The sequence below is a fragment of the Sitodiplosis mosellana genome, unplaced genomic scaffold (genome assembly GCF_009176505.1).
Source record: "Sitodiplosis mosellana isolate CC-2019 unplaced genomic scaffold, AAFC_SMos_1.0 Smas_scaffold_19, whole genome shotgun sequence".
NCBI classification, from domain to species: domain Eukaryota; kingdom Metazoa; phylum Arthropoda; class Insecta; order Diptera; family Cecidomyiidae; genus Sitodiplosis; species Sitodiplosis mosellana.
In genome coordinates this window covers 356,310-378,762 of record NW_022595261.1, presented here as the reverse complement: position 1 = coordinate 378,762, position 22,453 = coordinate 356,310, and the positions used below count along the sequence as shown (strand labels likewise).

The following is a 22,453-nucleotide window of genomic DNA, read 5'->3' as shown; positions in this document are numbered from 1 at the left end:
TTAGAATGAACGAAGTGGTGAGGTTAAACTGTCTACAAACAAATGTGCGAATGACAGTTCACGTGTCGATAACATTTAGTATTCCATTTCAATTGAAACAGCTGTTTCAATTTCAACATCTAAATTGACATTCAACCGTTCGTGTTCTAAAGCATTCTAAACGAACGAATGCTCATACTCGATACAGACAGATGTGCTCCAATATTTTTAGTACGCAGACGAATCGGTCTTGACAGAAAACGAAAAGAAAAGAAGAAGAAGAAGAAGAAATGAGCAAGAATAAAAAGAACAAAACGCACAAAGAGTGAAAAAGTAAATAATATAAAAGAGCATTTGTAGCCTTTTTTCTGTTTCCACATATTTTATTTCATTCGAATGTAAATTCTGTGGTAAATTGGTAACGCCAATTGGTTCATTTGTGTGCATTGCGTTCAAATAATGATAAAATAACTGAATTTCTCTATACATTGTAATCGAAATAGTTGTTAGTTTCGGTGGTGCACATCTGTTCGTATATATATAAAGAGTTCGTTCGAATTATTCGGTCGTCATGAATATTCCAACAAATGGAATCTATTCATTCAAATTCGATTTGCAAGATTTGTGTCGCATATGCGGAACAACTAGTAACGATTTAAATTCGATGTTTGATGACGACAGTGGCAGTGCATACGATTTTGCTTCCAAAATTAATGAATATCTACCAATAACAGTAAGCATAAGAAGCAATACAAAAATGTTGCAACACATTTTACTATGGTTGATTTCAGCACATTTGTATTATTGCTTGTTTCAGGTTCGAAAATCCGATTATCTACCACAGAGAATATGTTCGATGTGTGCATCAACATTGCTCTCATTCCACCAATTGTACATCATATGTCAAAGTAACAACACAAGATTTCTGCAATCGCTTGAGGGTGAGGCGTATGAACATCATGTTGTCAAAAGTCAAGTTGTCGGCGACACAAGTGAATTGCTTGAGTTGCAAAGTTCATTTTCGCGCGAAATCGAAAATGAAATCCTTAATATGCATGAATCGAAAGAAATCAACGAAGCGGAAAGTGAAATAGCGGCAAATGCAGCTGTAAAAGAACTTGAACGAATCGGATCGGCCGAAAATATTAGTTTGGTCGACGATGCCGCTGATGTTTTGCATTCGATGAATGATGAGAAAGATGGAACATTAAATCAAAAAAAGTCCGGTGGAAACAACGATAAGGACGATGATTTAGAAGGGGATTTGCAAGATGCTGAAATTCGCAACAATACTAGGAATAAATTGAAAAAGGTTCGTAAACAGAAAAACGATGAAAAGCCTAAATCTAATACAAAGACTGCAAAGGTAGCGAAGTCGCCGAAAAAGAATGTTAAAAACCTGAAAGCTGAAATTTTGAAGGAAAATATTACTCGATCAAAGAGCAACAAAACCGAAAAAACCCCGGTGTCTGTGGTGGATAAGGACATAAAAGAAAATAACTTTGTGGAAAATAAGAACCAAATGTGAGTATATGGCGATATAGTACAACAATTGAAATATCGATACAGATTTGAATTAGTTTATACTTCGGCATTTTCGGTATCTTACTAGTGGCCTTATTACTCATATTAGTCTAATAAGATGAAACTATACTATCACTCATCACTTTTTTGCACAAATAATACGGGTATAGTTACTAGAATGTTATTAGTCGAACGAGTAATAAGATGGATGACGTCTTATTAGTATAGTCCAGACTCTAGAGTATATTTATTGGATGAAATGGTGAAGTTATTAGTTTGGAAGCAAATTTTCTCGCAATATTTTTGCCGCAAGATTGCATCTTATTACACCGTACAACACAACTTTTCACACATGAACACTTGAAAGGCCCGTTGATAGAGCTCAAAATTCCAAACAAAACTGTATCTTTAGTTTTTCTGTGGGACGTCAAATTTTTTTTTATCGCGTTGTGTATTTTTTTGCTCTGGTTATTAAAAGTTAATAGGTATATAGTAATAAGTGATAACTATTAGTCACTATTTATTAGTCAAACTTTGAATTAGTGTTAATTTTGTACGTCTATTGAAGTCAATTAATTTTCGTTGAATTAAATTCAAACATCTTTCAAACTCTTTCAGATCACTAAAAACACCGTGTGATTATTGTTCATTGGAGTTCACCACAAAAGCGTTGCTGGTCGAACATGTGAAAGACTCGCACAACGATCTCATTTTCCATTGTGAAATGTGTGATGACTATGTCGCCAGGGTCGATTTGATAAGCCATATGCTTAATCATGCTATTGGAATTAATTCGAATAGCACGACAAAGGAACAAGCCGCTGAAGCAGAGGATAAAAGCCATCTCCAAGAGTCACCAGAGAAAAGAACACCAGAAGATGTTAGTAAAAATTCACCGGCCAAAACTATTGTTAAAGCGGAGAAGCGCCACGAAGTGATTAATGGAAATCACAAGGCTCCAGTGCCGAAGAGCCGAGCACAAAATTATTGTTCTGAGTGCGATAAAACATTTGCCGATTCTGGTGGCTTTAAGTACCACATTAATTCATTCCACAAAAAGATTAAGAAGTACGAGTGTGACATATGCGGTAATCACTTTTCGTGCAAACGAGTCATCACCAACCATTTGCGTGGCGTTCACATGAAAGAACGGATTTTTGAATGTAATCAGTGTGCAAAGAAATTTTCAACTGATTCAGCGCTGTATATGCATAAGAAAATTCATGAAAATGTGTTCAAATGTGTGTGTGAGGTGTGTGATCGAAAATTTAGATCAATGTCAAAGCTTAAAATTCATATCACCTCGCATACCAAAGAAAAGAATTATTTCTGTGAGATTTGCCAACGAGGATTTGCTGTGCGAAACAACCTCACCAAACACATGTTAACGCATTCGAAATTGTTCAATTTCAAATGTGACAAATGCAGCTATGTTGCAAACCAACGACGATATCTTGCCGAACACACTAAACGGTCGCACAAAACATAATACGTTACACACCATATAAATCATAAGACTTTTTACAAGCCATATTCCACTCTAAATTAGTTCGTCTCCCGATAAATCCAAATTCTTTCCACTGAGATAATTCGCGATACATTTTATTGAATATTGAATTGTTATAATCATCAAAATAACGACTGTCTTCATTGATTTGAATCTCTGAAGTTGGAAACGTGTACTGAATCTACAATTCGATATTTTCACGTAATATCTATAAAAAGAAATAATTACAGCCGGTGTAATTGCGTAGCAAGTATGTACTTTCTCTGGAAATCATCTCTCAGTGAATGATGATTTTGAAAGCGCCAATCAAATAGATCTCCAAATCGATGTATTTTATAAGAAGATATTAACAAAGCAATTGTTAATTTAAATTAAGTACGAAAACATCACTAACCCATAATTAACGACTCTTTTCTTTCCCTTTTGGGAAATTCATCGATGCATCATTTTAGCAAGTAGGTTATTTGTACCTTAGAACATCATCCAGTGAATTCATTATTTGTTTTCAGTAGCCGTAAGTAGAAACTTCTGTTCATGTTCTAGTTAAGTTAGTTCAATTGAACTGTATTTCGTTAAATTATTGCTATCTTAAGTTAAGTTATAAGATTAATGTCTTATTTATCACCCAGTTGTATTCATATTCATTTGAATGACAATGAAAATGTGTTTATTGTTTTGTTATTGTATGTATGTATCTCAAAATAAAAAATATTGTCTAATGCAGTATGAGCAGGTGAAATATTTCCTTCTTGAACCGCCCATTCAAATAAACGGCGTTTTTCTGTGAATGCATTCATTCGATTCATTGCGCAAGTTCATTTTTGATGTACTAAAATAAACATTCTACTACTAATGAATAAATGTTTGTGTGAGTAAATGTCAAAATGAATTCAGATAGTCGATGAGTCTTTTTTAGTACAACAAATGCAATCAAAACAGAAAAAAAAACATATTACGCACAAACAAATTAACTAAATAACTAAATAACCAAATAGTTCTTAGTTCGAATCGAATTTCACTCGAAACTCGAATTTTATTTTTACTATGAACAGTGAGTGATTGAAATGGCATTGTCAAATGTATTATTGTTGAGTCAGATTGCTGGCCATGTCGTTGTTTTGATATTGTCTTTGTGCATTGTCGTTCCAATGCTTTGCCATGTCAGTGATTTCAATGACCATTGTTTGCTCTTCACCACGGGCGATTGGAACGAGGACACCGGACTTTTTGATATTCAATGGAGTTCACAATTTTACTGCAACTTCACTGTCATCACTGGATTTTTCCTTATGTTTGTATCAAGCATCGAAATCTATAGGTAACGGAAGCGTATTATTCTTTTTTTCTTTGCCACTGACCATGTTATCATTGTTACCTGTCAGAATGACGCGATTGCAGCTGAAAAAAATTGATTCATCATTTTTGGGGTTATTTTTGGATACGGTTCTTGGCTTTCTATCGTGTCTGATGACATTCGGCTCAGCTATTATTATCTCTCTTGGCTTTATCACTTGGTGCTCACGAATGACTCTCAGATTCCCATCGTAAGTAGATGATGTCATTTGATCATTTACATCTGCTGTTCAATTAAATTGATTTTAAGTCATTCACCATTTGTATCAATATATGCATTTAGATGTGAAAGTGCAGCTGGACTAAACATTACCAAAGAGCAAGATCATATCCATACATCTGGATTTCATTTTGAAATGGGTATTGCACAGTTTGGTGCTTGGAGTTCGTTCGCTGCTTCAGTTGGCCTTACTGTGTTTGCACTTCTGAAATTAGTCAGTGATCATCAATTGCGCAATATGAAAGCCAGCATGTATTTGGAACGACAACGGCTTGTAAATGAAGATTCATTCCGTGATGAAGGAATAAGTGATGTGCCAAACGCTCAAAATCTCCCACAAGATTCTCCTTAAGTTTGTTTTCTGTAACCAAAATGCTATAGCAGCGAATTAATCTTGTTATGAAATTAACTTTTAATCCAACAACACAATTGATTTCGACTCCCGCATAAAAATTCCAAGCATTGATCTTAGAATTAAGCATACAATCTGGAATGTGATGTGGAAATATTGAGAAAAAAAAAATCTTAAACAAATCAATTGGTTTATTGTTATATTTAATTCAAGCTTTATATTCCAACTTATTTTACAAAATTTCACTTAAGAATAAATAATTCGAAACAAAAACATAGCTATTTTTTTCATTAGAAGTTATGAAATGTTATGACGTTTCAAATCTTATTGGAGAAATGTTTAATCGAATCATCCGTGTACTAAGATGATTTCAATGAATGCCGTAAGAGTAAATCAAACTGATACCATATTCCGAGCGATTTGGAATGCGGCAACGAATGCAGACAATTGAGGTTTTTCGCAACACCCAGCCGCAAGGCTCTGTTCAATCCGTGCTATTTTAATCAGCAAACACGACATGATGCGCGGTGGCAGCTCGACTAAAACAAAAAAATCGTTAGAATGTATTGCATATTACGCATTAAAATTGAACCGCTGCAAATGGTCGAGATGTGTTTGTCAACGGTTCAAATACGATTCGTGTTATACGAATTTTATACTCTTACGTACTTCTCATAACAAACAAGTGGACTTCACGTAATATATCTTCCAAAGCCAAACCTTTATTGGTCTTGAGATCTTGAATTTCTATAATAAAAAAAAAACGACCAATTAACCTATTTGGCGTGTTCAAAACTGTTTACCAATTCCTTACTTTCACAACACTCTTGAAACGATTCCACGGACATCAGCCAATTGATGATAGTTTTTATGTCGCTCGGAGTTGGATGCCCGACGCACAAATAAACGGTTTCTTCAGTGATGTTCTTGTGTGCCATCCAAGTACTCTGAAGTACATTGAGCACTTTGCGCATGTCACCATTTGCTAGTTTGATCAAGGCTTTCTTGCCGTCATCCGATACTTTCAGTCTATTGTTTTTCAGCAATGCAAATATTCAACTGAGTTAAGTTGTTGAATTTAAATCAAACGTGGATACAAACCTTTCTTGATCGATGACATAATCAAGTCGTGGAATGATTTGATCTTCAGATAACGGGGCGAAACGGAAGCGAGTGCATCGAGACTGTAGTGCCGGTATTATTTTGCTCAGATAATTGCAAATTATGCAAAATCGTACGTTGTCGGTGTATTTTTCGATGACTGAAAATGTATCGTCAGGCAAAAGTCAAACAATTAAATTCAAAAAGTTTTCTAATATATATAAAGAATGGGCATACCTCTCCGCAAAGCATTTTGAGCATCGTTAGTCATCGCATCGGCTTCATCCAAAATGATAAGCTTGAAACCCTTTGAAAAGATGGTTCTGGTGGATGCAAAGTCAAGAATCTTTCCACGAACAATACCAATGCCACGATCATCTGATGCATTCAATTCCAAAACCATCGACTGGAAGTCCTGAAGTGAAATTAGCGTCCAATTGTTGGCATTAGAGACAATGATAATAATAATAATTATTATTCTTAAAATACCTTTTCAGCATACAACTTTCGCGCGCACGCCAGAATTGAGGTTGTTTTGCCAGTGCCGGGCGGACCATAGAAGAGCAAATGCGGCAACTGATTTTGTTCGATGAATTTCGAAACTGAAATTTTGATTGGAAATATTATGATATAAAGAGAAAGAAGTTTTGAATACACATTTGGTTACTCACTTGTGGCGATAATCTCATCGTGCGAAATCAGTTCGTTGAGCGATGATGGTCGATATTTTTCGATCCTATGGAATGAAAATAAATCAGTGAAAAATGACGTAAGCTATAGCTAAATCGCGAAAATTAAAAATTATTATTATTACTAAATTACATACCATGGCAAGTTTATTGCTGCAGTGTCTCGACTCATATTTTGTACGTTGACAATTTATATTATTCTTGAAATCAATCTAAACTTGTTGTCTCAACAATGGTTTTAGGTGTAATGACACAAATGACAATTTTTGCCGCTTTTTTCCATACACTCAAATTGATCGATGCGCCATCTATGATTTATTCAGCTCAATTACAGTCGCTGTATATTCTCATAATAATGAAAGATGAGTAAATTCAATTGATTTGTTCGCCGTCAAATCGCTTCACATCAACGATTTGCTTTTGAATATGGTTGTTTGGAAAACTAATTTAATGGTTCGATAAAAAGAAAAGTTTCATCTCCAGCTACCGCTGACCATAAACAACAATTACATTCATAGTTTTAAAAAGCAATGGGCCTATTCAGCTACTCATCGCAACACAACGAAGTTACTACACAGTTTTTCTGTCATTTGTTTACACTCATTCATGAGCAAGCGAACAAGAGTGGAAGAAAGAGAAAAGCAGAAATGTACTTTGCGTACAAAGAATACAACCTCTTATTAGTGTAAATTCAGTGGCGTACGCGTTCAGTTTGTCTTTTATACTGGAAGAGCGGTAGTGCGCATTCGCCCCAGATTTTATTTCAATCATTTTTATATATAAACATTTCATTTGAAATAAGTGTAAGTTAATTGTATTTTTAAACGAGAAAGGACAATATTCTTCCTTGATTATTCATTGTTGCTTTGCGAAATTAAATTGTTCCGTAAATAGAGAGGCGCACAGTGGTTTCGGAAAGTTCTCTTTGATTTGACATTTGTGTGTATGTGTTCAGTGCATTCCTCGAAGAAAAACTTGTTTTTATTAGAAAGCCAATTGATTACTTGGTGATATCGTTGACACAAATTAAGTTTGGTAAATTTTATTTAAAAACCAATTGGTAATTCAACGACAGGAAGACTGTTTTCTGGAACATAATCATTTCCTATAGTAAGTGTGATGAGAGTATGTAAAAGTTTTTTGTTCAATACATTTATGGTGTTATTTCTCCAACAACTGCTTCTTCTTCTTCTTCTTCTTCTTATACAATTTCTCCTACATGCTCTGCTCTGTTCTGTTCCACTGCTGTGTGTGCGTACATTGTGTACCTATATATGGTTGGTTATGACATAGAAAGAACAAAAATCGGAAAAGAACAAAAAAACAACAACAACAACGTACATGCATAACATACAAACATTTTTAAGGCGATACATAAACAGAATCACGCGAAAGCCGATTACAAAAAAAAATTCTTTCGATGAAAATGGACAACGCCTGCTTGCAAATACAAATGAACGGGAAGAAATGTACAAATAAAATATAATATAATATAAAGTCAAGTAATGTATGCAAGCAAGTGATCCAATACAATTCCGTGAAAACTCAACATCGTGTTGATTATGGCTTTATCGCAAAACAAACTAGCATTTCATTACTGTATGCTGTTCATTCTTTCAAGCGTCTAAATCAATTTTAGCAGGAAATATTTCAAACAGTTTAAATCTAGAATTTCTCTCCGTCGAAAGTAACAAACTGAAATGTATGAATATTATTTTGTTTTCATTCTGTTTCAATTTGAGGATAAATCATCAAGTCAATATCATCTTTCAAATCAGACAACTGTCGAATCATCTAACAATCTGAATATGTATGAAATGTTTCAAAAAAAAAGTCGTTTGGCACCCAACACAAAATGTAAATAAAGTCTCCGTATAACTTACTTATACCACTAGCATTTACAGTATATATGCTTTTTAAATGAATACGCAACACGACGGCTGATTCATTCTTTTATTTTTCGGGCGTTGTAATGACAAACTCAAACCATTTGTGTAGTTAAATATGTGAAATATGTGTGTATACTAGTACATTTTGCTCATGGTTTTAGCCTGCATGGATACAGTATTGTTAGTTTTCCGTAATGGTAATAAAAAAGGGATCTATTTCGGACCTAATGTTTACTTGAAGATCGATTTTCCACGTACATGTAAACAACCGGAGCACATAGGCCACCCCTGCTGTGGACACTTCCTTGAAGAGAACCAAATGCAGTGGAAATTCTGTGTTTTTTGGTTGGCCATTGCCATTTATCAGATAAAATATTTATCACCTGCCATGGTAAACCCGTTTCAAATTCAAATTGTTCGCATTTGCTCAATATGTGCTCTAAAAGCGGCGCGTGTATAGCTAAAATGCACTGTATCATACAGACAAAATCCATATTTACATTTTTTGGATTCTTCAAACTGAAAAAATCCCAATTACATATCGCTTGTTAATCGTCACCAGGGAAATCATGCTGGTTTTCGTGTTGGCTAGGTACAGAAATATGTGTTTGTATGTTAGTTTTGAAGGTTGGCCAAGTGAATTTGATCAATTTGACTGTGCCAAATTGTTTCACCGTAAAAAAATAACAAACATACATGTCGGCATCATGTGTCACGTTTTTTAGAGACAAAACTGTGTTTTAATTAGATAAAAATTTCGCGATGGCACCATTTTCGGACGATAAGTCTACGTATTTTTGGAAATTTAATCACGTTTTGACTTAAAGTATTTACCATGAATTTCTATTTCTTCGCAACACCCATAGTCAAATGTGCGAGATACCAACCATATGACAGTTCATCTAACAAACGAAAATTAAATCAATGAATGGTTTAACATGAACGTGATTTATCATCATTTCTGACGTATATTTGTCGAAAAAGTGACTATGCGGATAATGATAGAAGCTGAACGGGAACAATTTATCGACACAAGTATTGATGATAATGACGACTGAATCATACTGTGAAACTTGTGTTACTTGATAACAATTCAAGTGTTTGTTCATAAGATGCCGTGTTCACTGAACTCATTATCAATTTAATAACCAGAATATTCTTCTAAACATTTTTCAATGGGCACGGCTCAATAGTCGGAATATAACTGTCAAAATAAAATGAAAGTCATTACTTTCTCTACGAAACAAAAAAAGACAACACACTTTTACTATTAAAACGGAAACCGTTTCTATTCTTCTCTCTATTCATATTTAAAAATGAAAGAATTTTACCGAATCCGTTTTGTCTGAACTTATTGAAGAAAAACAAACACTTTGACCGAATTGACTCTCATCGTCTATCAAAACCTAGAAAACCTAACATAGATACACAATTTCTTGATGTGGAAAACAGAAAAAAAACATCGAACATGAATCGGTATGAATTCAGCTTTCAAAATCTTTAAACATTGTTGAGCTATTTTCAAACCAATTGATTACTCAGCATTTAAAACTTTTGGATGCGCTTGTTTCTTTTGCTTAAAATCACGTCTAATTTTATAACTTCCAAACAAACCAATTGCAAATGGAATGAGTCATGCAGCTCAACACAGTGAACAAGCTTTTCATTGAATGTGTGTATGAAGTGTAAAGACGTGTATCCAAGCGAATGATGCATTGTTCTTTTTCTTTTCTCACCAATACTCACCAATATTTTTTTTCTATTTCTCTTTTTGCTTGGGTTCGGCGTTTTTCCCTCGAAAGCTAATTTGCACATTTAATACAATAATTAAATGGTGTTTATGTATACGTGCGCGACTTTTTTTAGCTCCATGTTCCGTTGTTATGTAATTGTAAATGAATAGTGCTGGTGTTTATTGTTTTAAGCGCAAAACGATCATATCATGGAAATGAAAAGCGCTGTACCGTTAACCTTGTTACAAATACAATAAGCTCAGATTTTTTTTCATTTTTGGGCAAATCTCGTTTTTCTATTCTTCCCCTGTTTACCATTACCAGATTTGTTGCGGCTTATTGAAGCAAAAATTATTCAGTTGAATATTGTTTTCCGCACGAAAATATTTACAATAATGAATTTGCGAGGAGAGAGAAAGGGAGAAAGAGAATAGAAAGAGAAAATCTGACCCTAATTAAGAGAAGATTCTGTGTTTTGTAAATGTTCTGAAAAATATTCTAATATTTCTTATAATTCTTAATGATGGCGAAATATTCAATGAATAGATTATACCTACAGTTATGGCCAAAAAGTCCTCAGCGGTGGCTACGCTCTTTCAGAACCATGCATTGCACCGAATTGAACAAGCATGTAAGGTTGTACATATGCCATGTGTCGATTTTCATTTTATACTCAGCGAGCTTGCTTCTGAAGCAGTGTTGGTTCGGTATCATACTATATAAACATATATAATACAATTGTTAGTTTTAATTCGAATCGATTGAATTGTCGAGGAAATGAACTACAAATGCCGAACCTTCTTGAATAAGGTCCTGCCTCGTTTAGGCGGATGAAATGCTTTAATTTATTTCTTTATTGAAAAATATCGTCAAAACTTTGATTTTCTTCAATTGATTTTGCCGTAATTAAGAAGCGAACGAAAGAAAAATTAAGGGAGACCAACAATTGGAGATATACGAATGCAAAACCTTAATTGAAAAAGACACACGGCTGTCATTTGATGAAGACCAATGGGAGAGTTTTTTTTCAGCAATAAATGTAATGAAATGAAACGTTATTATGCGAATAAATGTATTCGACGGTCTCTGCACAGAAAAAAAGTACACACACAAACCCGAATGTAAAAAGAAATCTGAAACAATTTGCTCGGAAAGCATGTACGCGATGTTGTGAGTCTTGATATGATCTTTGCAAGAATTGGAGAAATAACGATGTTAAAAATAATCTCTTTCATTTGTTTCATCATTGTTCGCGCCTGCACAAATCATTCACTCAATCATGTCGATGTTCGAATCTCATAAAACTCGAAGCTACACTTTCTTCTACACACGTTTTGTGTCTCTATGTTTTTGCTGGTTTTACACATGGCGATCATCTAGCGTGCAAAAGCAATGGAGCAAAAAAGAGAAGATGGCAAAAACACGACTTAAGGCATCTGAATCTTCTTTGTCTTTCGGCGAATGAGAAGAAAAAACAAACATAACAAACTGAGACCAACTGAATTCACTCTGAAGCTTAGATAAATCTTAGAGTTGATTCAAATTGCCCTATTCATTAAATTGTCTTTCTTCAAGAGCCATTTATTCATCCCGTACAAAAGCAACGTGTAGTTCTTTCAAAAATATAACACATAGTTGATTATGTTATATATTATTTTTACGGTTTCGACCTCATTTGTCAAGAAATTTGCGTTCCAAATATTTTGGTCGGAAAACTTACTTTCAAGTACCGAGAGGTTGGCATCTTATTATTTATATTCAAATAAGTTTCCATCGCAATGAAATGTTGGACGGTACGTTACGTATACGATTTATGCAGTGCTTTCGATGACAGTGTATACAAGATTTTTACGACAGTAAAAATATAATTGTTGTGTATGTTTCTGTTAGCCAGCTACGAGCATAGGAAATTGAGTAAACAATTACATATACATATGTGAGCAATAAAAAAAGAACAAAGAGAAATCCAAGATGGGAATAATAAGAGAAACAGTATTTTCGCTAATCTTTGATGTCTTGATGAACATCTCTCGACTATCGATTTCTTACCTGATGTAAGTCCATAAATATTGTCGTCGACGACTCGTCGTTAATGTATTACGAGTTTAACAAGAACAAAAAACATACGCATACACAAAACCGTTCATCGCGATTAAGACAGAAGAAGAAAAATATAGAATGTAGAAATATAAAATTGTTATATTTATATGCAGTTAGTCTGTTGCGTTTGTGTACAAGCATGAATAACTGTAGACATTTCGTAGCGAATATGTGGAACGTGTGTGAAAGAATCCAGTTTTCGCAATTGCAAAATAGCTGCCAATATAAACAAAAAAGAAAGAGAGTGAGCAATAGAGAGAAAAGAGACTGGTATAACATTCACGAGCCTACGTCACGCTGACACATTACGTTTGCATTCCACGAAATTTACAGAAAAAAAGTTACCTAAAGGTGAGAAGCGTAACAAAGCTCTTCGAGTTAGTTGTGTATTCAGTCATGAGAACCTGCTCAAGTACAATTACTATGCAGTGCATCCACAGTGGCTAGAGTAGGTGAAGGTTGTAGGTCAATGAACGCAATCAATTACCCGTCAATTGTATCTATGAATCTTTATTTGTATACCGTTTTAAATGATATTATTCAAATCTAATTGCGTTTTTTTTTCAATTGCAGATTTAACACTTCTTTTTCGCGGGGAACTAAGAAACCAAAATCAGAGTGAACATGTCGAAAAAACCAGCCGCTGGACCTGCGCTTCACAAAGTCATCATGGTTGGTAGTGGAGGTGTTGGAAAATCGGCCTTGACCCTTCAATTCATGTATGACGAATTCGTTGAGGACTACGAACCAACAAAGGCCGACAGCTATCGTAAAAAGGTAATAAACTCGCATTAGTAGCGGTGGAAAGTTACAATTTCGAATCAAGATATTTTCTCCAAACACACACACACACGCACAAATTGAGCACATTCTATTTATCCATTCCGTTACATCACTTTACTTCAGAAGACTTCAATCAAACGTTGTAACGGATGCTATTTATTGCTTTTGCTAAGTGAATCATGAATATAGATGATGCCTTATGATATACTGATGGAGTTTAATTCACAACCAATGAGCACCGTGTATATAGTAGTTTATATATTGAAAGATTGCATTTCAACCATATTGATTCGAAAACAGTGAACGCATAAATCACAAAGAACACATTTTAATTTACGATGCTTTTTGAAGTACGATTTTATTTATACATGAGGTATAATTTTCGATCGATAATCAATTATCAACAAATACAGGCTCGTTGTTTTACGCATGATTGATTTAAAACTTAATTTTGTTTCAAAATAAATCTAGTTGAAACCGTATGAATTTCTTCAAGACGAAACGTTCACTGGTTTGAAATCAAGCAAAAATTGAAATTCACAAAATTTCTCAAAATGTAACTTATTTCTTGCCAAATGGTTCACTGCTCACGACGAAGTATTTTTTTTTAAACATCTTTGTGACTACTTTTCATTTAAACCATAAGATAGTCCAAGTTAGTTATAGTTGGTTATTACCAAGGAAGGTATATATTTCAAAGAGCTGATTTGGATGAATTACTACCTCTAGAAGTTTTGCCCGACCGCAAACAGCATTATTTGTTTGTACGGGCAGAAACAAACAAAACTTATTTGAATCAAAGTTTTACAATTTAAATACAGTTATATGCTTATGTTTATGCTTGTGGCTCAATTTTTGTTCTAATCAATAGTATATTCTTTCCACTTGAATAGGTCGTTTTAGACGGTGAAGAGGTACAAATTGATATCCTCGATACAGCTGGACAAGAAGATTACGCTGCCATACGCGATAACTACTTTCGAAGCGGTGAAGGTTTCCTTTGCGTTTTCTCTATAACAGATGATGAAAGTTTTCAATCAACATTAGAGTTTCGGTGAGTAAAATTGGGTGGAGATCATAACAACCAGGATGCATGTTCTTTCCGCGGAACAGTCGAGGGCTTCCCTTATTTGAATATATGCCCGGGAAGGGAGTAGTTCAGTTAATGTTTGTTTCTTGACATTTTTAGGGAGCAAATTTTACGAGTGAAGAACGATGAAAGCATACCGTTTCTGTTAGTGGGCAACAAATGTGATCTAAATGACAAGCGAAAAGTACCTTTAGCTGAATGTCAGGAGCGGTCATCGTTATGGGGTGTTCCATATGTTGAAACCTCTGCGAAAACCAGAGAAAATGTCGACAAGGTATGTGATTCAACAACACATTACAGCTATTCAGATGTTGAGAAATGCACGCACTGCACAATAATTTCTCGCACGTATACCAATTACATTTTTAAAATGACTGTTTGCGTACAGTTTTAAAAAGCTTAAAACACTTTGATTTCCAACAAATTTGTTTGCCCCTTTATAATATTGTGAACATTAAAATGCTTTCGCTTTGTTATGTTATGTTATCTAAATTGTTTCCTGTATTGTTTCGCAATGCTGGTTTCTCCTCAGTTTCATTTGTCCAATAAGAATCTATATCGCTCTTGACTTGCGTAGGTCATTCTAAACTCAGTTTTGAAACCTTGCTTGGAATTAGATTACAACTTGTAGAAATATTCAGTTCCCATGCTATAATCCCATGCTATAATTAGAGCACATTTAATTAATATAACAGAATTTTTTCTTCAAACCAAATTGCTCAAATTAAATTGATGCATTGTCCAACAATATTATATCATTTAACTTGAATTTGTGTGATCATAGGTATTTTTCGATCTAATGCGTGATATTCGATCGCGTAAAACGGAGGACTCAAAAACAACAAACGGAAGAGCCAAAGATAAAAGCAAACGGCGGAGACTTAAATGCACGCTACTCTAATTCCATTTTGCATAGGTGCTTAAAAAGTTATTCATTAAAACACATAAACTAGTTTTCTTTTTCGCTTTCTGTTCTTTCTTTCTTTCTTTCTTTTCAACCAACCATCATGCTTTACTTTAATCAGTCTGTTATTCGTACCAGTTCTTTTGTTACTTGTTCCTAGTCATTAGAATTTGTGTTTTCATTGTTATGTTTTGCGTGATAAGAATGCACTTGATTTCATTTTTGTGACGTTATGATTTAAATTTGGTTTGTATTTTTTTCCGCTTGTTTTTCTTGTTTCAAAACCAACGAGTGATTTGGAAACTTAAGTTTAAATTTGGATTCTTTTTTCGTTTAAAAATTTTATTTTTCAAATTATTCCATTATTGTTTTTTCACCAAAAAAATACACCTAGGAACAACACTATTTTCTAAACAGTTCAATAAATCTCAAAAAATACATTTCTTAATCCATCTAAATTACTTCTGAATTTAAAGTGAAAATATATCAAAAAGTATCTATTCATTGATTGCAGTTTTTTTTCTCATTTCCTAGATATTTTATGATCTTATCAGGGATATTTCAACACGTAAGAATCGTTCGACCGACGTACAACCGACCACAAAATCCAAAAAAGCCTGCTGTCATCTACTTTAAATAAAGGAACGCGAGGAATATTTTTTCAACGTAAAACAACAACAGAAATTAACAAATTAAAATATGTATCGTCAACAATGTATTATGTTATTTTAAAAAAAAAACATGAAGATTATCGCTTGACAGCTAGTAGTCAGAAAACAATAGAAATGATTTCAGGTCAACTATATTGTTCGGATGTAACAAATAAAAATCGATGTTTTCATTTGAAACGAAAATCTATTGATAATTCCGATTTCTAATTTAAAAATGAAAGTATTATATAATTTGAACCAAAGTACGATTCCTTTTGTCTTACTTGAACAACAATATGTTTAAAATATATATCAAGTGGATATCCTTATAGCTCATTATTTCTAAAAACAAAATATTGCAATTTTTTGTAAGCAGTGAAATATTCGTACGAATTTTACATACAAAACAAGCGTTTTTTTGAACATCAAGAGAAAAATACAACTCAAAATTGATTCCAATTTCCGCACCTTGCACAATTCGAGTTTACAAACAAATCAAGTGTGGAAAACATGTTCCAAATGCAATATATAGTTGGAAATACGCAATCTTTATATCGGTTGACTTTGAAGTAGGGAATTTTAGATCCATTTCCATAGTAACAATTGGTCGGATCTTACATGAATAGATAGTGCTAAATGCATGTGAATGTTAACCCTCTAGTGCATACAATCGCCTTTAGACGGGCAACATTTGAACGTCTGTATAACGTAAATCATACGTCAGATTACATTGCTTCAAAAAACATTTCAATTTGTACTCTATGATTTTGTCTTTTGCACTATTAGTCAACATCAAGCGGTTGTCGTATTATGAACAAGAATGTGCGCAAAAACAAAAATGTGACAAAATAAATTATTCCCTTTCAAAATGAGATACATTTTTGACACTTTTAAACAATATGGATTTAAGTCTATCGAATTTCCTGACTAAACTATGAGGAATCCAGGATTAGGAATATTTTTTGATCATCTATGGCCAAAAATCAACCAAGTACTAATACTCCTGGAAAAAACCGCCCTGGGAAAAAATTAATGCCCTAGAGGGTTAAAATCTACCACAGTTTATTCTATGGCAGCTACAATCCACTGCAAACTCGAAAAAAAACTGAGTTCCTATCAAATTATCTATTTTCCAAATATACTACTTTCCTACATGATGCATAAAACGACATCTATTTCCGCGTCGTATTATTCAATTTTGATACTTATCATCACTATTTTATTGACATTTCTTTTTAAATATTTACTAACAATTCAGGTTTGCAATCACCGTTTTTACAACGCATATTAATAAATCTTTTTAATCAATTATACAATTTTTATGGCAAACTATATCGAGTCCAACCAAAAAACAAAACAACAACAGCACACACACACACACATTTAATACAGCACAGCTAGGTGACAGAACTTTTCTTACATACAAAATGAATGGGATATGTATAAAAAATTTAGTTTTTTTGACATATCTATCAAAATATCTGTAACGGAGACAGCAGCATTTTTATTGGTGTGCATCAACACAAATAGACGTATGATTGTTTATTGTTACAAAACTGAATTTCAGAAGTAACTAATAGAAAAGAAGAGTAATTTTAAGTCTTGAATATTGTAAACACATTTCTGTATATTAGTTGGATTGGATGCATGGAAAATAAAGAATGCGAAAAAGAAGCACTCGTTACCTGTTTCATTTGAATCCATAGCTTTAGTTTTACTCATAGTTTGCTCAAATGGCGCGAAATGGTTGACACACCGCCATGCCGATCTGTCACTTGCACAAAATGACATTTCAGTTGAACAATAGCCCTGCAAGCAGAACACCGCATAGTTTCGCACAAGAAAACCGGAAATACATATAATTGAAAGGTAAAATTTAATTATATTTTGAATGGAAACATTTTTCAACAAAATTCATTTGTAGTTATTCAGATATGGACGACGAACCAAATGCCACTCATTGTGGAAAATTTGGCTATGAAATATTCAATGGAAGCATCGTCATTCCCTACATTTTTCGCTTCAATGAAAAATACTGCGCAACCAAGGTTTTTTCGTGGCATTTCGAAATGCAGAATATCAACCTCAGTTCGCATCTCATCGATTTTGGCTATTTGAAAGGCTACGAAATGTACCGCGAAGAAGCATGTCTCATGAATGAAATAAACAAATTTCACAATGATTCAATGTACCCGTTCACATTCAATCGAAATGATACGCTTGTCAAACTGGAAGATGTTGGTAATATTTTCAAATATGTGGACGAGTGTGCACAAAAATTGAAGTCAGGTACACAGTACAAAATGGTGGGAGGCAGTGGTGTGGCGCGACTTTGGTTGCCGAAATCAGAACAATACATTGTTTTACCGTATGTACAGAAGAATGGCCAACGCTATGTACCCATTCACATTTTGTTCGCATCAAACACCGTATCACATACATTGAACGTCACCAAGTTGACAGGCATCGATGTGATGTATATGCGATTCTTACTTGACGTTCTGAAGATCAAAATAACAACCCTTAAGTTTGAAGTACCTTGCGTAAATCTAGATGGATTAGTGGCACATTTAACAGCCAATGAAGACGGCTACTATGATTATGATGAAAATTATTGGCCGTCGAAAGAAAACAACAACCCTAAAACCAATAACAACAATCAACCATTTTCCACCAGCACTAGCAATAAGAACAATTCGGCGGATCAGCCCAAGGTAAATTCAACAATCTTTGAAATCAGATTATTGCAAATTGACTTATTTTGAGTAGGTTCCACCCGGCAAACGGAAACTCAACAGTCCAAATATCGAAACAAAGAGATCAAAACAAAAGATATCTATGGATGAGAACGGAAAAGAGGAACTCATCAAAAAACAGAAGACCGATAAATCAAAGAAGGATGATGTCTACTATGAAGTTGATCATCTGGTCGATTATCGAAAAGATAGAAAAGGCAATGAAGAGGTACAGATTTCTTTGAATGATTGGTCATTTACATTGATTACAGTATAGCACGGCCAATTGAAAATATTTGAATCATGTGGAAAAACCATATTTTTCCACAGGTACGGGTTCGATGGAAAGGATATTCAACTGCTGATGATACTTGGGAGCCAGTATCGTGTTTGAACGCCAATCTCAAAGATGATGTGACAGAATTACGAAAAATGTGGGCAAACAAAACTAAAGCAAAAAAGAAATAACTCGTTTTACACAAACGATCAAACAATGATGACCATCTAGTGATGCTTGCATTATATCGAACATGAACAAGAACAATAACCCAACAGACTCCTTTCCGAAAACAATAGATTTAATTATTTTGTTTATTTATAAAAATCGAATCAAATCGAATCAAATCGAATCAAAATATACAAAAAATATGTTGAACAATTTAAATTTCAAAACGATCTGAGAAATGGAGTACTGTCAAAGTAGTGTATTTTATTCATGGCATTGAAATCAAATTCTTTTAAAAGAAAGAACTAGTTTTTACAACAAAATGAATAAGTTCTTATGATGAGGCCAAATGTCTATTTGGTTTTCGAAAAAAAATATTTGAACACCGTGGAACAGTTTGATTGTTGGCAATTACAATGCAATATTTATTTCAAAATCTTTTAAAAATAAGCTAAAAACTTAAAAATATCAAATTATAAAATTATTTTAAATAAATTATGCGAAGAACTTGAACGAACAAAATAAAAACTATTGAAATGTTAGCAACTTCTTGTCGATTCTTGTAAATAAATATTTCAAAAGTATCCTTTGTAAAACTTGTAAGCCAAATAGCAGTCGATGCCGTGGACTATCCCCAATATGAAACCGATGTACTAAAAATTGAAAAAGAGCACGAAATTAGAATTGATATCCGATTAAAATCATTATTGAATTTGAAACACTAACATAGACAGCTGTCATGGCTGGATATGCCATGTAGGCACGTTGCAATTCGAATTTCGGCCAAAGCCAGATATTGACCGTGAATCCCATGTACACCGAAGCACTGAAGTACATGAAGCAAGCGCAGAGATTGTAAAAGATTTCCTGTGGAGTAGGAAAAGATTTCGTTTGTGTTGAACTGCTAAATTTGAATAAATAAAGTCTTTGAAATTTAGATAGATGTATGCCAAAGATTAGTTCTCATCCAGTTGAGATGCATAGTTGACAATTTTTTTAATAATTTCCATGGAAATGTGTGCTGAATGAATGAAAAATAAAAATAAATTTTGAGTAAATCTGTTGATGGAACTTACGAAAAGTGATTGTCGAACGAGATTGAATGTGCGTGTGGAAAGAATATAGCAGAAAAGTAGCAATGATGAAGTCATCAGACATGATGAAACTGTTGTCAAGCACGTATTGAAGGCTTGACCAATATCGGCAGCAGATTCCATTCCAAATCGTACCAGCAACGTTTGACAACACGAGCTCAAAATCACCTCGCTTACTTTCATTAGTCCATGGTTGGTCGAGAGAAAATTCAAATTGACACAAGTGAACATGCGACAACAGCAAATTTTGATTCCACCATCCTGTTCAATATTTGCCCGAGCCATTCGAGCGGAACGATGCGCTGCTGTCGGCATTCCAATGATGGTTGGCATTGTGCTGATCTTCACTTTTAGTCACCAAATTTTTCCTTTCCACAAAACACTTTTCTTGACGACTGTTGCGGGCGAATGATGAAATTACTCTGTGAAATTATGTAAGTATATATTATGTACAGTTATGTGGCGAATATTTTTCAATGTTGTATTCTACTTTCAATTTTTTTCCAATTGAACGCTATTATTTACTTTATTTCCAAAAATTGACAGAAAATTTCAACACAGCTTCAATGCAAACAAAAGCAAAACCAATTGATACATCGATATTTTCTGTTGATGCACGCACAATGCCGGTTTGTGTGTTGTTTGTGACTTGCAACAACGCAATAGAGTGACTCAACGCACACTCAGATACCAATGCATTGACGCTCCGAGATAAATCCGAGACATGCATACACGCGATGGTCGTAAGATGTTTTCTGTTGACTGACTAACGGCAAACGACAACGCATCACTATGTGTCCTTGTTGCGCTGCACCACCGCTTGAAATTACCAATTTACAGTTATTCTTCGAAGGTTTTCATCGTGCCTCGACGACTATTCTTAATTATTTTTAGACACTTTTTTGTTTCACTATGCATGATCGCTAACTACCATCAGTGTTCATTGACATCTCTATCCCTTGTCTGTGTTGTTACTTTTTTGTCTGTTTGTATGGGTGACGTTCAAATCAGACGCATTCGTACTAACGTTCGAAGCGGATGTTTATATTTTGTGATGAAATCGTCGTCACATTGAACTACACAATCTTTAATTTTTTTTCTTATTTGCTCTGATGCTCATGCAGGCATCAAATAAGGCGATTTTATTTATACTCACAACGCACTCACGTTTCAACAGAATTTACTCCAAATGCCGTTCAAGTCAAGTCCATATGTTTTCTATTTATAGTTCGAGGGAGGTCCAGGAATTTGTACGTACAAAAAGTAACCAAGTATTCAACACGCCAAGAGTAACAAACATATATGATCAAATCGTTGAATTATTATTTACTATCGCACTTTCAAGTATCGACAAAATGTGTGATATGTGATGAATTATGTGTTCAATTTGCAATATTCTCCGTGTATAATATATTCATGAGAAGATAAATGAATGAAGAACACCAAACAAAGAATCCAATTGAAATCACCCACAAATCTTGAGAATTGACTTTTGTCAATTGACCAATTGTTCATTTCTTTTCACATGTGAAAAGAACGCGTTCAAACGGAGCATTGTATTTGTTTGTTTGTTCAGATATTTGCTACCTACGATTACCAGTCAGAACGGTATCAGGTCATTATTCAATAAAATGCAGAACACAGCCGATTTTTTTATTACTAATTTATTTATTAAATGTTGGAAAAGGCACTCAAGTGTTTCATGTCGCTATACGAGATCTCGTTGCCTTAATTCTAATATTACATTTATCCTTGAATTTTTGATAATATGCCCATGAACTTGTTTGTTCTAACGAATGTGCAAACGATCTGTTTTGAAGTGAGATTCAATTTGCCACTAATTACCAAGTAAAATACAATTCAAGAAAATGCAATAGTTCAATCATAATCCTACAACGGAAATATGACAAAAACGTAAGTAGATTGAAATTCGTTTTGGTTTTCTTCTTCGTGTTGCTTCTTCATTCAGATGAGCCACGGCGGTGGAGCTGGTTTTGCATCAAAATCAGCTTTCGCGAAGAACATGTCCAATCGATTTTTTCGCATTTTTCCTCTTGCTGCACCGCATAACGGGTCATCATCTTCGTTGGTACTTTCATCAGCCAGAAGCAGTGTAGTTTTTCGGTATGATAGCAAATCTGTTGGGACCAATTTGAAAACCTTGCCTTCAGATTCATTAGATCCACTTGTATTTGGCTCATTACTGTTATTGTTGTTAACATTGGTTTTCGAAGAAGATGGATTCTCAACGTCCATGCTAGCTTCATTTGTGGTTTCTGCGTTGTTTCTGGAACTTTCAGTGTGA

General features: G+C 34.2%; 6 protein-coding genes across 16 annotated transcripts; 4 read left to right on the top strand and 2 right to left on the bottom strand.

Annotated features, from left to right (window-relative positions):
• The first annotated feature begins 72 nt into the window (after positions 1-72).
• LOC129568461 (zinc finger protein 62 homolog) lies at positions 73-3,781 on the top strand. Of its 2 annotated transcripts, XM_055446385.1 has the most exons (4): positions 287-712; positions 797-1,291; positions 1,346-1,503; positions 2,122-3,781. In XM_055446385.1, exons 1-4 carry the CDS (start codon positions 551-553, stop codon positions 2,990-2,992), a joined length of 1,686 nt encoding a protein of 561 aa, XP_055302360.1. In that variant the 5' UTR covers positions 287-550; the 3' UTR covers positions 2,993-3,781. The 2 variants fall into 2 exon arrangements, with proteins under 2 accessions (XP_055302359.1, XP_055302360.1); XM_055446384.1 differs by having other exon boundaries at positions 73-712; positions 797-1,503.
• Positions 3,782-3,911: 130 nt separating this feature from the next.
• LOC129568466 (transmembrane protein 179) lies at positions 3,912-5,208 on the top strand. The gene is made up of 3 exons (XM_055446390.1): positions 3,912-4,328; positions 4,393-4,554; positions 4,647-5,208. Exons 1-3 carry the CDS (start codon positions 4,075-4,077, stop codon positions 4,933-4,935), a joined length of 705 nt encoding a protein of 234 aa, XP_055302365.1. The 5' UTR covers positions 3,912-4,074; the 3' UTR covers positions 4,936-5,208.
• On the bottom strand, positions 5,122-7,015 carry LOC129568465 (replication factor C subunit 5). The gene is made up of 8 exons (XM_055446389.1): positions 6,863-7,015; positions 6,708-6,772; positions 6,526-6,638; positions 6,274-6,451; positions 6,037-6,196; positions 5,750-5,964; positions 5,605-5,682; positions 5,122-5,474 (listed from the first exon to the last, which is right to left on the bottom strand). Exons 1-8 carry the CDS (start codon positions 6,895-6,897, stop codon positions 5,329-5,331), a joined length of 990 nt encoding a protein of 329 aa, XP_055302364.1. The 5' UTR covers positions 6,898-7,015; the 3' UTR covers positions 5,122-5,328.
• Positions 7,016-7,376: 361 nt separating this feature from the next.
• LOC129568467 (ras-related protein Ral-a) lies at positions 7,377-17,551 on the top strand. Of its 9 annotated transcripts, XM_055446399.1 has the most exons (6): positions 7,412-7,528; positions 7,620-7,835; positions 13,021-13,224; positions 14,124-14,284; positions 14,420-14,594; positions 15,759-17,551. In XM_055446399.1, exons 3-6 carry the CDS (start codon positions 13,072-13,074, stop codon positions 15,858-15,860), a joined length of 591 nt encoding a protein of 196 aa, XP_055302374.1. In that variant the 5' UTR covers positions 7,412-7,528; positions 7,620-7,835; positions 13,021-13,071; the 3' UTR covers positions 15,861-17,551. The 9 variants fall into 9 exon arrangements, with proteins under 9 accessions (XP_055302369.1, XP_055302375.1, XP_055302367.1 ...); XM_055446394.1 differs by lacking the exons at positions 7,620-7,835; positions 15,759-17,551 and adding an exon at positions 15,105-15,235 and having other exon boundaries at positions 7,377-7,528; XM_055446400.1 differs by lacking the exon at positions 7,620-7,835 and having other exon boundaries at positions 7,378-7,528.
• A 52-nt stretch (positions 17,552-17,603) lies between these two features.
• LOC129568463 (uncharacterized) lies at positions 17,604-19,596 on the top strand. Its single transcript, XM_055446388.1, has 4 exons — positions 17,604-17,743; positions 17,799-18,588; positions 18,644-18,838; positions 18,940-19,596. The coding sequence occupies exons 2-4, from the start codon at positions 17,809-17,811 to the stop codon at positions 19,075-19,077; spliced, it is 1,113 nt and encodes a 370-aa protein (XP_055302363.1). The 5' UTR covers positions 17,604-17,743; positions 17,799-17,808; the 3' UTR covers positions 19,078-19,596.
• On the bottom strand, positions 19,567-21,238 carry LOC129568470 (protein singles bar). Of its 2 annotated transcripts, none has more exons than XM_055446408.1 (4): positions 20,639-21,238; positions 20,131-20,570; positions 19,781-19,921; positions 19,567-19,707 (listed from the first exon to the last, which is right to left on the bottom strand). In XM_055446408.1, the coding sequence occupies exons 2-4, from the start codon at positions 20,479-20,481 to the stop codon at positions 19,630-19,632; spliced, it is 570 nt and encodes a 189-aa protein (XP_055302383.1). In that variant the 5' UTR covers positions 20,482-20,570; positions 20,639-21,238; the 3' UTR covers positions 19,567-19,629. The 2 variants fall into 2 exon arrangements, with proteins under 2 accessions (XP_055302383.1, XP_055302382.1); XM_055446407.1 differs by having other exon boundaries at positions 20,674-21,234.
• Positions 21,239-22,453: the final 1,215 nt, after the last annotated feature.

Bases quoted from the DNA above. Each gene is read 5' to 3' on its own strand.
- LOC129568461 (XM_055446384.1), top strand. From the start codon at position 551: ATGAATATTCCAACAAATGGAATCTATTCATTCAAATTCGATTTGCAA. The intron at 713-796 runs GTAAGCATAAGA...TGCTTGTTTCAG, and splicing joins ATGAATATCTACCAATAACA to GTTCGAAAATCCGATTATCT. The intron at 1,504-2,121 runs GTGAGTATATGG...AAACTCTTTCAG, and splicing joins GTGGAAAATAAGAACCAAAT to ATCACTAAAAACACCGTGTG.
- LOC129568466 (XM_055446390.1), top strand. From the start codon at position 4,075: ATGGCATTGTCAAATGTATTATTGTTGAGTCAGATTGCTGGCCATGTC. The intron at 4,329-4,392 runs GTAACGGAAGCG...GTTACCTGTCAG, and splicing joins TCAAGCATCGAAATCTATAG to AATGACGCGATTGCAGCTGA. The intron at 4,555-4,646 runs GTAAGTAGATGA...ATATGCATTTAG, and splicing joins ATGACTCTCAGATTCCCATC to ATGTGAAAGTGCAGCTGGAC.
- LOC129568465 (XM_055446389.1), bottom strand. From the start codon at position 6,897: ATGAGTCGAGACACTGCAGCAATAAACTTGCCATG. The intron at 6,773-6,862 runs GTATGTAATTTA...TTCATTCCATAG, and splicing joins GCAGCAATAAACTTGCCATG to GATCGAAAAATATCGACCAT. The intron at 5,475-5,604 runs GTACGTAAGAGT...TTTTTGTTTTAG, and splicing joins CCACTTGTTTGTTATGAGAA to TCGAGCTGCCACCGCGCATC.
- LOC129568467 (XM_055446391.1), top strand. From the start codon at position 13,072: ATGTCGAAAAAACCAGCCGCTGGACCTGCGCTTCACAAAGTCATCATG. The intron at 13,225-14,123 runs GTAATAAACTCG...CCACTTGAATAG, and splicing joins CCGACAGCTATCGTAAAAAG to GTCGTTTTAGACGGTGAAGA. The intron at 14,285-14,419 runs GTGAGTAAAATT...TGACATTTTTAG, and splicing joins CAATCAACATTAGAGTTTCG to GGAGCAAATTTTACGAGTGA.
- LOC129568463 (XM_055446388.1), top strand. From the start codon at position 17,809: ATGGACGACGAACCAAATGCCACTCATTGTGGAAAATTTGGCTATGAA. The intron at 18,589-18,643 runs GTAAATTCAACA...TATTTTGAGTAG, and splicing joins ATTCGGCGGATCAGCCCAAG to GTTCCACCCGGCAAACGGAA. The intron at 18,839-18,939 runs GTACAGATTTCT...ATTTTTCCACAG, and splicing joins ATAGAAAAGGCAATGAAGAG to GTACGGGTTCGATGGAAAGG.
- LOC129568470 (XM_055446408.1), bottom strand. From the start codon at position 20,481: ATGCCAACCATCATTGGAATGCCGACAGCAGCGCATCGTTCCGCTCGA. The intron at 19,922-20,130 runs GTAAGTTCCATC...CCTACTCCACAG, and splicing joins TCGTTCGACAATCACTTTTC to GAAATCTTTTACAATCTCTG. The intron at 19,708-19,780 runs GTTAGTGTTTCA...TTCAATTTTTAG, and splicing joins CAGCCATGACAGCTGTCTAT to TACATCGGTTTCATATTGGG.